Source organism: Paramisgurnus dabryanus, chromosome 4 (assembly GCF_030506205.2).
Source record: "Paramisgurnus dabryanus chromosome 4, PD_genome_1.1, whole genome shotgun sequence".
Classification (NCBI taxonomy): domain Eukaryota; kingdom Metazoa; phylum Chordata; class Actinopteri; order Cypriniformes; family Cobitidae; genus Paramisgurnus; species Paramisgurnus dabryanus.
This window is the reverse complement of record NC_133340.1, coordinates 28,813,108-28,827,343: the sequence shown is the minus strand read 5'-3', so window position 1 is coordinate 28,827,343 and position 14,236 is coordinate 28,813,108. Positions and strand designations below refer to the sequence as shown.

The window sequence follows — 14,236 nt, the reverse complement described above, 5'->3', positions numbered from 1 at the left end:
AGTTTTGGCATAATAAAGCCATAGGCTTATTTCTGTTCATTGCATATACGCTATATGTCTGAAATAAAAACAAAGTTCCGACTCCGTCTTATCTTATCTCTAAGGGTAAGAATTGTTTCTGGCCCTGTTAAAACTTTTAAATGATAATCTGATCTCCATGACAGAGAAATTCTGCTACAATAGAAGGCACAAAAACAACATTTCAGCTGCGTATGTCTGATGAAACGGAGAACTGTCTCCATTTGTAATCTGCACTTGTGATGCATGCATTTAAAAAGGCATGTTGCCCACAAGATGTCAGTATTGTATGACATTTACATTGTCATGATGATTTAAAAGCACATGCATGTTTCATTATTCATTATTATTATGTTGTGTCACTTTTTTGTTATTTTATTCACTCCCTGTTTGTTTTATTGTTAAAGTGTCTCTCAAATAGACTTAAGATTCAGATTTTACATTGAACATCTTGTAACCCAACATAATGAAACATAGATCTTTAAAAAAAAGATCAAATATGTACAATGATTAACATGATGAACAAACAAGAAAATATTTTATGAATAAATAAACAACAGCAGAAGTACATTATCTCCCTTAAATTACTTTTTAAATCAATGTTTTATCATTATTTAGAGTTATTTTAGATATTTAATGATCTTTCTACTGTCAGTACTCCTTTAGAACAGACCTGTATCTTATTTTTGGCATTCAAACCATCATGAACCAGATGTAATTCAGTGTGATGTTTAACATGAATGTTCTCATTCAAAAAGAGTTCAGTTTATAAATGAACTGATAGTTTACAACATACATTTTGTGACATATTTTGATTTAAATATTAAACTCATATTGTGTTTTCTTTTTTAGAAAATAGTTTCCTCAGTGTAACACATTACACAATCTCTTTTACACCTGTGATGCCCAATGACATTTTCTCTCTGCACGACTGCCGCTCTATGATCACAAACAGGAAGCTGATTTTATTTCCTTCACCGCTGTCTTACAAAAGATTTGGAAGAGAGTAAACTACAATACAGAGGAACAATGAGCACCAAACATCATCTTACAGTTTTATTCTTCTGTGGCTTTAATCTGCTCGCTGGTAGGTTGAGAGTTTTTATAGACTTTTATTAGGTTTTTATGAAGTTTAACATGAGTTCATATTTATAACACTTTTTAATGACAATATAACATTTGACCTAAACACGCAAGAAAAATCCTACAGATAAATGCAAATAAAAATCACATTTTAGGTAAAAAAAACCCTCTTATTTCAGCCTTTAGGTTTATTATCTATATTATTAAAGAATATTTAAGCTACAGTATGTGGTCTGGTTGTAAATAATAGGTTATATCTGTACTTTATTTATAGCAGAAACACACAAAAAGACTGGAAATTATCATTTGTGACTATTAAAATCTAATGATGTTAACAGCTGCAATGTTTGTTCATGTGTTTATACACATAACCAAGTCCTAAAAGTCATATGTTTATTAAAAGCAAACCACACGTTACCCTGTTCAGTTTTATGAAATGCACATATTATGTTGTTTTATTTATAGTTTCTGCACAGATATGTGGAAGTAATCTGGTGGAAGGGCAATCCTGCATCATTAAACTGGAGAAGAAAAGTGGTGAAACGATTAATACGTTAGAATGGATCTTTACCAGCTCCATTGATACTAAAACACATAAAGCTCAGCAGAAAGGTGTGAAGACTATAAACAACATTCCTGATGCAACTATTCAATCTGACGGATTAAAACTTCAAAATGTTAAATTGAACAACACTGGCAAATATAGATATGAAATTTATGATGACAAAGGTAAAAAAACTGCAGGTATTGAAAAGGAGATTACAGTTTACGGTAAGTGTTTTGTTCAGCAGGATTATTTTACATCAAATCTATAGAAGTTATGAAAAGCTGTTGTAAATAACTTCATTATATGATCTCATATGTTTCAGCAAAGGTCACTAAACCCAATGTGAAGTCTACATGCGTCAATGGTACAGCTACACTCACCTGTGACATTAAGATAAATGACAAAAGAGGTTTAACTATAACCTGGATTCAAGAAAAACCAGAAAAAAAAGAAATGAAGGGTGAAAGTAATCTAATCCGGACTTCAAAACAAATAGAAGAAAACGCAGATTATTCATGTCGTGCACAAAATCCTGTTAGCAAGGAACAAAGTGATGTTAAAACAATATCATGTAAGTAGATTTTATTTAATGTCTAATTCAATGTTTTACCACATAACTGTGTGTTATAATATTTAATAAATATAGTTTATGATCTATAATTTATAAAGTCATCTAAAAATGTATTTTTATCAATATTGTCTAGAGATCTTAAAGCGATAGTTCACCCAAAAATGAAAATGTTGCCATCATTTTCTATACCAGTTTTTTATTTTGATGAACACAAAAGGAGATATTTTAATAAATGATGGTAAGCACACAGCTGATTGTGACAATTGACCTCCATAGTAGAAAAAAACAAATATTATCGAAATATTGTGATTAATGATGAAGATGTTTTGTGATGACAAATGATGGTAAGCACACAGTTGACAGTACTCATTGAATTCCCTCATATTTGTTTTTCCTACTATGGAAGTCAATGGTAATAATCAGCTTATTTATCAAAATATCATCTTTTGTGTTTATCAGAAAAAAATAATTCATACAGGTTTAAAATAACATGACAATGAAAAATAGTGAACTATCCCTTTAAGCAAAAGATTTAGTACGGAACATGTTACATTTAAATCAAACCTTATGTTTAATAGAGATAATACCTGTAAGCCTTTATTGTTGGAAAAGAAAATGCCTGTGTAAATTATACTGTACTTTACTTTTTTCACATTGCACAAAATGACCAGTAACAAGTTTTGACCCCCTCACTTTATTATTTTTCTTTTCCACATTTTAGATGAAAATATTAGTGCTGGAAAAAGATTAATCGCTATTAATCGCTTTCAAAATAAAAGTGATTTTTGTTTTTGCATAATATATGTGTGTGTACTGAGTGTAATTATTATGTGTATTTAACCACACACACATACATGTAGTCACTTCAGATTTTTAAATTTATATAAAATATAGAATATATAAAAATATACATATACACATGTAAATGTTTCTTAAATACATACATGAATGTGTGTGTATTTATATATACATAATAATTACACACAGCACACACTTATATATTATGCTTTTATTCTGTATGCGATTAATCGCGATTAATCTTTTCCCAGCACTAGAAAATATACTTTTGTCCTATACCTGTATATTAGATCTAGGGCTGTTAAAAGATTAATCGCGATTAATCGCATACAAAATAAGAGTTTGCGCTTACATAATGTATTTGTGTGTACTGGGGAAATTTTATGTATATATACAAATACACACATACATGTTTACATTAACATACATAGTATACATACATTTGTTACATTTAGATATAATATTAAAGTGTATATATAAAAACCTAAAGTGTTACAAGAGAGAGGTACTTTTTGGTTCCGAAGAGAGTTTATTCGCACCTCAAGGATACATATTAGTATCTCAAACAGTGGCGGGCGTTGACTTCTTTTTGAGGGTGCACAATGCGAAGCTCATCACAAGATGTAGTTTAGCCCGTCATGTGTGTGGCTCCGTCATGTCAAAATATGTGTTTAGTGCGTCATGTGAACCTATGTGCATTATGCGTCATGTCAAAATACATTCCTGCCGCAGACGCTTCGAATGGGGTTTATGATAAAAGTGACGCTCACGTTTGCCGGATACTCACATAATCTCATGTTTAATCAGAGTTAGTAGTAAGTGAGTGTCTTGCATCTCTTTTATCATAAACCCTTTCAATGCATGTGCAGCAGGCACGTATTTTGCCATAAAGCATGATGCACATAGGTTCACATGACACTTCGAACACATATTTTGAATTCACACCCCTTGGAAGAGTAGTCACTGGCTGACATTGATCTCAAAGGCACATTTTGGGACCAAATGTTTACATATCATTTACTGCGACCCCTACTTTGGGAACCACTGAGCTAAGGTACCTATTTTTTAACATTGTAAACATTAACATAGAATAAATTAAAAGCAGATCAACAGATAAAACAACAACAAACACTTACTGTCAGGGGTGTTCATAAGGGTTTACCTGGTTTTATGCGTCCCTCTCATAAAATCACATTAAAAAACATTGAATGTACAATCAAAGGTTATTATCTCCCCGACAGGTGGTGTTTCATTTCTTGGTCCAGGTGGAAAGCTCTTTGGCATTGACTTCTGGATAATGATTGGCATTCTGGCAGGTGGTGGAACTCTACTTCTCCTGCTCATTGTTGTCCTTGTGGTGTGTGCGTGCCGTAGCTGCAATAAACGAGAGAAAATGCAAGGTAAGGATTGTCAACTACTGTTAAAATTATGAAATTATGTCATGAGCACATTACTTACATTTTTAACAAAAGGGGATTATGAAAGTTAATCAAATAAGTGTGTCAATGAATTTAAAAAGTCTGAGTATAATCCCTCTGTATATTAAAACAACAAACAATGTAAAAAACACCCATGTATTGTGACCATTTCAGTCCAGTGTCTGTTGAAGTACAAAAGAAAACCTCAGGATTGACATAAAGTCACCCAACAGCGATGTAAAAGACTGAGAGCATGATGAGAAACTGTGGTGGCCAGTGACTTTGCTTCCGAGGGGTCCAAATTCAAAATATGTGTTCATTGTGTCATGTGAACCATGTGCATCATGCATCTTGTCAAAATATGTGCCTGATGCAGATGCGTCAAATGGGTTTATGATAAAAGAGACGCTCACGAAAAAACTCGCAAGATGCTCACTTAACACTAAACTCTGATTACACATGAGATTAAACGAGTGTCTGGCAAACACGAGCGTCTCTTTTATCATAAAACGCTCCGAAGCGTCTGCAGCAGGCACTTATTTTGCATGATGCACAGAAGTTTGCAATAGGCGCCGAACACATATTTTTAAATGACGAGTAACATACAAGACGAGCCCCCCCATTGTCAACGGTCGCCACTGTGTAGGGTTTATTTTTTTGCAAAAAAAGGCCAACAAAAAATGTATATAAGTAAAAGTATTTATATAAGCAAATTGGTAGAAATGTTGTTGGTAGTTAATATAATAAAATTTTTATTTAATTATATACCTATAAATAGCAAATTTGGAAAAACTGAAAATATCGTTGAAGTGGTCTCTTTTTTTACAGCGGTATTTATGCAATGATGATCATTTTGGCCCAACTCATTCTATATATATACTATAGGAAAGTAAAGATGGCAGAAAATAAGAAATAAGTAATACCCTGAAAATAAAATAATACAGTAACTTGACAAAAGTCCTTTACAAATTTGAAACATCTGTTTTATGTCTTTCTTAAAATCAACAGAAGAAGAGGAGCTCAGACTGCGTAGTTTTCCCAGTCCTACTCCTCCAAACCAACACAGATCCAAAAATACCGCACGAGGACAACCAGCACCCCCCATTCCTCAAGAGGATTCCTCTCAAAACGGCCCAACCACACAAACCCCACCTCAGACCCGAGCTCAACCCAAAGCCCAGGTCCGGGCTCGACCTCCGCCTCCTCCGCAGGACGAGGATGAGGAGGATCCTCCTCCCCTACCTCAACCGAGGAAGAAACGTGAGAAGAGGCATCAAGAACCCTACCGACCAATGGAGTAAAATGACACTGAAACCTGATGGAGTGACTTTTATTGATTTGCTGATGGTAGGGCTGGAAGGAATGACCAAAATCTGTTTCATGGTATGAGTGCTTTAATTTCACTATAAGGATCATGATTTCATTTGATGAGAATAGAAACCCTAACCATGTCAAAGACCACAGATGTCACACTTCTTTTTAAAATAAGATCCTCCTCCTGCTTGGGGTTTGTTTATGGACTTTTTTTAATCTATGTGTTTATGTTTTTCTGTGTTTCTTTGTCACTCACCGTTAGCCACGCCCACTTATTTACATATCGTAGTATAATCTGTTGTAGTTGACATTTTATTTCATCATAAATGTAAACAGCTTTATACCGCCCATCCCTAGTTGATGTTATGTGTAGGGGAGGTGTCTTTAGGGTGACCATACGTGCCATCTTCCCCGGACAAGTCTTGGCCAGGATTTCGGGTGTGTCCTTTGGAAGTAGTCACATTTCAGTTAAAAACATTATAAAATGAAGATTTAAGATGAGTCATTTACACTGGGGACGTCACTGTCCCTACCACTTGTTGAAATGGCTGATCTTTTCCCCAACACTTTTTGAAAGCATTTGGTTGAATGCATTGTTGCTGAAAAATCAAGCGGACCAAGAAATATTTAAGATTTATTTGTACAAAATAAAACATGCAATGCCGTTTAGATACAAAAAGAAACAATGTATATTGTCCAAAAAAAGTAACTTAAACAAAATAAACTATTACTGATTCTAAAGTACCCAAAAACATGCATGCGCCGATCAATAACTTTACACAGTTTCTTCTTGTCCAAGTTATAAATTCTCTCTCTGTAAACATGACAAACAAACACACTGTTGAGTCGGGTTTTTGACATTGAAGAGCGCAGCCAGGTCTTCATGCGTCTCAAGGCAATGAAGCTTCTCTCTGCTTTAGCAGATGGGGCACGAACAATGAGCAGCAAACGCCGAAGTGCCTCAACTTGACCGAAGAGACCACGGACCTTGGAGATTGTTGCCTATTGTTAAAAATATACCGACTTACGATTGGTTTTGTGGTCCAGGGTCACATATGTTGCGTTGTGTGCTTATACCCTACACTGTAAAAAAAATCCGTAGAAATTTCAATGTTATTGCAGCTGGGTTGCCGGTAATTTACCGTAGATTTACATTTATGTTATTTACTGGAACGAGTTTGTTCAAAGTTAAATAAATTTTAAATATTAACAAGTCGTTATCTTTACAGAATAAAACTATACAATAATAGCCTCATGCAAAGCATTCTGGGAACCAGAAATCATCATCAACCTTTTTCTGTTTTTTGCTTCAGATTTTGTTTCCCAGAATGTTTTACTTGATGCTGTTTTTTAAGTTTTACTCTGTAAAGACAAAGACTTGTAAATGTTTAGTGTTCATTTAACTTTGAACAAACTCTTGCCAGTAAATAACATAAATGTAAATCTACGGTAAATTACCGGCAACCCAGCTGCAATTTCTACGGAATTTTTTTACAGTGTACTGAAAAATCCAGCTAAGATCAGCATAAGCTGGTGAGCTGGTTTTAGCTGGTCTCCCAGATTCGTTTTAACTGGTATTGCTGGTGTAGCAAGCTGGTCTTTTGCTGGATTTTTCAGTAGGGTGGTGTGTTTTCATTTACATATGTAATGAATTTCATTGTAATCATTGACTTAACGCTGTTTTCTGGTGCTTTGGCACTGTTCGGTTGAGCTGGTGTTGCAGGGACTGTTACATGTGCAGTCGACATTGTTGATTATTTTTGTGTTGTTGACTGGCCTACGCTATGCCAATTTTTGATGCGCCGTTACTCAATATTTTTCCCGTCCTGCTGTAATGTTTTTTCATCTGATCTTTTGTCCCCACCACTTTTCAACACAAACGGATGCCCCTTCCCTTAAGATATACAATCATTATAGTTTTATTATTTCCTTGAAATGATGATGCAGTCGACCAATGTGACCTCCAGAGGAGGTCCGGGGAAAGTTGCACATATGGTCACCCTTGGTTTTACTCCTAGGTAAAATGCATGTTTGAGCTGGCTTAATTTTTAAAAATGTTTTGTACATCATAACATATATCAGTGCCATTGTTTGTCTTGATGCACACCAATATTTTTTTTTTTATAAAAACTACTTATTTGTCTAACTAAGGCCTAGTCTTGGCTTAATCTAAACTTCACCAAGTATTATACGTAGTGGGACTTACGTTAGAAAACATGAGTGTGTTGTTGGTCAATAAGCAGCTCAGTACGTCAATATTGTATAGAAATAGGTTTATTATATTTATAGAACAAAAATGTCAAAGCTATTTTTGGGACTTATATGTATTTAATAATACTGCAAAGTTTCAGTTTGACCTCTGGTTTATATACATCTGCCTTTTACTGAAAGCAGGAAATAAAGGATGTGATGTAAAAATGCCTACAATATTTCTGTTTATATCCAAAATAGAAGCAAGACCTGTTGAACTGAGATTTTGGAGCACACTGTATGTTTAATGTACAGAAGTATTACGAGTATTGTTAATATCCACGGCAAACAAAAGGAGAACAATGCAAAGCAGGTTTGCGTTTCAATTCTTGTGCTGTTCGTGGTGGCGTTTTCATAGTTAAGATCTTATGTGTGAAGTTTTTGAGGGAAGTGGTTAACGCAGCATCTCACTAAACTCACTGTGACACATTAGCTTTTTCTGCATTGTCTGCTGTTTTCCTGTGTGCGTGGGAGATGGAAGCTACAAAAAACCTCCAAACACAGATATGCGTTCAGATCAGCGGAGAAGGAGAATAGGTTTGAAAGATTATTCATCTCAAACACACTTTTCTTGTATAGTTTTACGTACTCATTATGGGCTACAGTGATGTTCAAGCCGGCTAGATGATAAAAATTTAATTAGGCAAAGAAATGAAACCGAGAATGACCACACCCTAAACACAATTGCAAGCATCCATTTAGGTTGTATCTGTATTTGAAAGTTGAGCAAGACGACCGTTTTTTCCGTGAGTGGGCGTGGTTTCAGCACCAACCCATCCCCACCGTTTGAAAGCAATTTTTTTTTTATTTGGCTGGATTGTTCATATTTTTTTCTGTGGTGTGGCAAATTGAGAACACAAACTTTAAATGCAAGTCATTTATTTGAAAACATGAAATCACTGAGCAATAATGAAATTCATGCTGTTTTGAATGACTTCCACTGAAATTCACACTGGGCGTCAACACTACTTTGAATGGGTGACAAATTTCTCAACTTCTCAAATCGCCAAAGCAGGCGTCAGACAATCAGATCGCCTTCTACACACAACCTAGTGCAGTTGTAGACAATAACGTTTATGCAAGAAATGAGAATAAAGAAATGGTAAATGGACTGCATTTATATAGCGCTTTTAACAGACCTATGGCCATCCAAAGCGCTGTACATGTTGCCTCACATTCACCCATTCACTCACACATTCATACACCGACGGCGGTGTCAGCCATGCAAGGCGCCATCCAGCTCGTCGGGAGCAGCCGGGGTTAGGTGCCTTGCTCAAGGACACCTCGACACTTGGTCCAGTGGAGCCGGGGATCGAACCACCAACCTTCCGGTTTGTAGACAACCTACATGAACCACTGAGCCACTGCCGCCCAAATGGAGGAAAGAAAAATGGTGGTGGTAGGAAACATTACAGTACATTTACACAGGGCATCAGCGTTAACACTTGGCATATGGCGTGTTTGAAGCATGGCCAACAGCCAATCACAGTGGGCCCAATCACACATGCTCCTCTGTTCTCCATTCTTGCATAAATGTAATTGCCTGGTTCTGCGCTAGATTTTTGCAAAAGGCAATCTGATTGGACAGTGGGCGACACCGTTAGAGACAGAGCGCAACACGTCATAACCTGAAAACCAAGCCCACTGGGGGAAAACAATTCAACCGTCTCCATTGACTTTGTATTACTTGAGGCTGCCTCCTTGTCATTTCTGGCTAATAACAAAAAACATAATAATGCCTAAAATCTGCTGTGTGACACGATGTACAGACAAGCCAAAAAACACAGAAATACGTTTTTATAAGCTGTTGACCCCAAAAAACGAGCATTTAAAGACACACTAAAGAGTTTTTGCTCTTTGCTCCCTCTACAGGTTGGAAGCAGAATTGTCCATTACCACTGTCGTAAATAATTTAGCCTACTGCAGCAAAGCTGGCTCTGATCGGATTATAGGTCTGCCGTAAAGCAAGTTTTTGTAGTTTTCACTCGAACTTCAGGACCGCGACCCGACGGTTGAAACTTCTTTAGTGCGGTTTTGGCCGATTGAGGGCTGCAAGCGAATGTGAAAGTGCCATTCACCCTATTTCGAGTGGATGAACGACGTTATTTTAAGGTAAAAATAATTCTTTGGTGTTTAATTCCTTACTGAAAGATGCTGGTTTTAGCTGGTCTCCCAGCTTGGTTTTAGCTGCTTTTGCTGGTTTAGCAACCTGGTCTAGCTGTGTTTTGGTCACTTTTTAAGAAGGTCTAGTTGGACTTAGCTGGTCAGACTGGAAGACCAGCTGACCCACCAGTTTGGCCAGCTTTGTCAGGCTGGGAGGACCATCTTAAACCAGCTTATGCTGGTCTTAGCTGGATTTTTCAGTAGGGTTTAAAGACACAAAAGTGCAACAGGCAACTTTTCATAGTACTACTATTAGTAGAACTGGCCCACTAAAGGGAAAAGTAGTCGGCGATCCACTTTTATCTCCGTAAAGGCTGAGTTTTACGGCTCGACAGCTTATAATAACGTATTTCTGGGTTTTTTGGCTTGATAGCTGTACATCTTGTCACACAGCAGCTTTTAGGCATTATTCTGTTTTTTGTTATAAGCCAGAAATGAGCAGGAGGCGGCCTCTTGCAATACAAAGTCATTTGGCGTGGGTTTCAAATGAGCATAACTGCGCTCTGTCTCTATGGATCCACCATTCAGTTTGGCAATGCATGACGTCACCAATTCAAAGTAAATGAGAAGCGTTAATGCTGACACCACGTATGAATGTACCGTTAGAGCTACACCAGCTAGCACAACCAAACCAACCTTTTGTGTGTTGCGGTCAACTGATTGCTGTTATTTTGATGATCGCGTCAGGGCCAAAATCAGACACGCCCTGCATCAATCTACTACTGTAATAGAAAATCATCCTTCCAGCTATAAAACTCTTTCTCTGTTGGTCACCAGATATACAAACTCTGTGTGGGAAAAGTGTATTCAAATACAAATACATAATACATGTGAAATTGGCCATCAAGTTCAGGGCCAGGTGAAAGTACACTCTCAGAAAACCCTGCTGAAAAAAACAGCATCAAACCAGCATGGACCAGCATGGGAATTATGCTGGTCTATGCTGGTTTAGCTGGTGGTCACAGCATACCAGCACCAAAACACAACATATGCTGGTCTTGCTGGTATGCTGTTTTTTTCAGCAGGGAAAAGGTACAAGAAGGTCCAAAAGTTGTCACTGACACTTAAATTACACATTTAATTAAGTACAATTTTGTTTAAATCCTAAAACAAAGTTTAAAAGCTAAGTGACTGCTGAGTTAACGTTATATGCTATTAATGCTATATGCTAGCGTTTAGGCTAAAGTTCTACTATTGACGTTACAGTTACGTTTTGCAGGTCCAAACTGAAAAATCACAAAAGTACAACTCAGAAACGTCCATTGACAATCTCCAAACATTCGATTATTTCTCAAAATCTGATACAGACTCAAACATAAGATCTGTTTACATACACACAGAGCTACTGATTCTGAAGGAGCAGAGCTCAACATTATTATTCATGACCTAGGTTTGTAAAAGGACATGTAAAACCCAGTGGTGGTTCTAGGGAGGGGCCAGCGGGGGCCAGTGCCCCTGTGACAACAAGCTTGGACCCCTTGTGGCCCCCCTAAATGTGGGGTGTGAAATTATTTACTAATTTTTTTTGAGATTGTTGTTTTAAAATCTGTTATTAGACAGTGGGAACACAACAGAAAACAACGCGGAACAGAAAACAATGCAGAATATTTTCTAGAGGAACTGCTTAAAGTGGAACACAACAGTATCATAGAACAGTGCTGCGTCCGAAACCGCCTACTACATACTATATAGTACGCGAAAAGCAGTAGGCGAGGCGAGTAGTATGTCCGAATACATAGTATTCGAAAAACAGTTTGCGAAAAGTACCCGGATGACCTACTACTTCCGGTTAGATTTTGCAGTGTGCATATGATGGACGCTTCACTATCCCATGATGCCCCGGACGAGGAGTTATCCAACGAAGAAGAGCCACGCGGCTGTTTTCGCGCTGAAATGACATGACGTGATGATGACGTATGTCACGTGATGTAGCAACATGGCGGATGTAGTATGTCCGAATCTCATTCATACTACCAAAGTTCATACTATACAGTATCTACTGTTTTAACGCCAAGTAAGTAGGTACTTCATCTAATTCAGTACCTACTATACAGTATGCGGTTTCGGACGCAGCCCATGCGTTTGCGGGTTTTCATAACAGTAGTAATAACAACAAAAAGACATGACAAAGTGTAAAAATGAAGGTGGTAAAATAAATATATAAATGTATTCTCATCTACTCTGAGTTTTATTTTCATTTTTATTTTTGTTGTGTCAAATGTTTATTTTAAATGTGAGTAATGTGAAGTGATGTGTGTAATGTGTAGATGTAATTATGTGATGTAGTAAATGTATTGTCACACGAAAAGTTTATAGGACCCCAGGAAGAATAGCTTTTAGCTTATGCTGAAGCTAATGGGGATCCAAATAAAAACAAACAAACAAAAACAAACAAACAATGGAAAACTGAAAAATACTTAGATAGACAGATATTTTGGGAAATGATAGTAAGCACACAGTTGACAGTGCCCATTAAATTCCATCATATTTTTTATTCCTACTATCTAAGTCAGTGGTCAGCTATCAGCTGTGTGTTTACCATCATTTATCAAAATATCTTCTTTTGTATAAAAGGAAATCCAAGCCACTCTTCATATATCAAAAAATATAAAAAGCCTTTATTTAGACATGGCTATATAACATTAAAAACATGAAACTGGGAAGCAACCCACGCTTAGCAGCACAGATAGACTCCTTCAGGGGGAAGTTCAAAAGATGTGTTCATAAGAAAAAAGAACAACATGTAGATGAGAAAATGATGACAGAATTCTTAGTTACTGTGACTGATACTGAGTATGTAATGAAATGTAAAAATATAATGAAAAGGCAATTACAGTTAATGTGACTAATACTGAATGATGTAATGCGGATGTAAAAAATAAAGTTGAAATGCAAATACATTGTTGAATGATAATAAACATGGTATTTTGCCTGTTAATGCCTTTAGTGCAGTGCAGAAAATGATATGACAAGAATAAGGTCTAAATGTAACTGGCCCCTCTAACAGTACAACTGGCCCCAGATTTGCCCTCCCAGTTGAAATGGTCTAGAACCACCACTGGTAAAATCATCTCTAGATCGTCTTTGCACTTAATAAAGCCACAAATCTTCTATGTAAGGTATCAGAGTACAATTTAACAGATTGTATCAATGCATTCTTTGGCACCTTTAAAGGAGCATACTGGTACCTCAAAGACAGGCTATATATCTAAACCAAAATGGTAGCGTCCCAAATTTTTTATCTGTCTTCCTGAGAGTGTATAAACAAGGCTTTATCTGCACAAAATGCTTCCGTTGTAAGAGAAATTGGCAACTGTGCAGCGATGTCCTGTATGAAAGGATGTCCACTCTCTCTCTCTCTCTCTCTGTGCGTGCACAAACTGCCTACCAGCGTACAAGTGTGAATTTGAATTTCCTTTCACAACATACTGCGCTTTTAATAATAGAAAACATGTCATCACGCCCTGTTACTCATTCGCCTGTTCTTCTTTTTCCACTTTAACGTTCCAATAATTCCTGCCCACTAAAAGCTGTACGGATGTTGCTTACCCTTATAGGCCTACATAAATGATTCGAAAAAATACACAGTTTAAATCATTACTATGATAGGCTATCTATTGCCAGATCACAGATCAAGTTAGTTGATTATCTATTAAGATACACATCTTATTTAAATACAAATCACACTTTTTCTGAAGGCTTTAAAATACAAAATAGCATATACACTCAAAAAAAATGGTGCTATATAGCACCAAAAGTGGTTCTTTGCTCATAATCATAGAAGAACCATTTTTAGTGCCATATAGCACCGGTGAAGCACCTGTGTAGAACCACATAGTGCCATGTAGAACCACATTTGGTGCTATAGTGGTGCTATATGGCCCCCATTTGATTCTACACCAGTGGTTCTCAATCTGGGGGCCGCGAGATGATGCCAGGGGGCCCCAGTTTTATGACATTTTATAAAATACATTCATTTATCATGAAATCTGTGTAATTAAACCTAAAAAAATAAGGCTACTAACCAACAGCACTATTTTGTATAATTTAATGTTTTGTTTAATTAAAATGTTA

The 14,236-nt window shown here is 36.6% G+C and overlaps 1 protein-coding gene across 1 annotated transcript; it reads left to right on the top strand.

Moving 5' to 3' along the window:
• Nucleotides 1-967: 967 nt before the first annotated feature.
• On the top strand, nt 968-6,849 carry LOC135735654 (uncharacterized). Its single transcript, XM_065254126.1, has 5 exons — nt 968-1,105; nt 1,567-1,872; nt 1,971-2,219; nt 4,259-4,417; nt 5,444-6,849. The coding sequence occupies exons 1-5, from the start codon at nt 1,048-1,050 to the stop codon at nt 5,734-5,736; spliced, it is 1,065 nt and encodes a 354-aa protein (XP_065110198.1). The 5' UTR covers nt 968-1,047; the 3' UTR covers nt 5,737-6,849.
• The last annotated feature ends 7,387 nt before the right edge of the window (nt 6,850-14,236 follow it).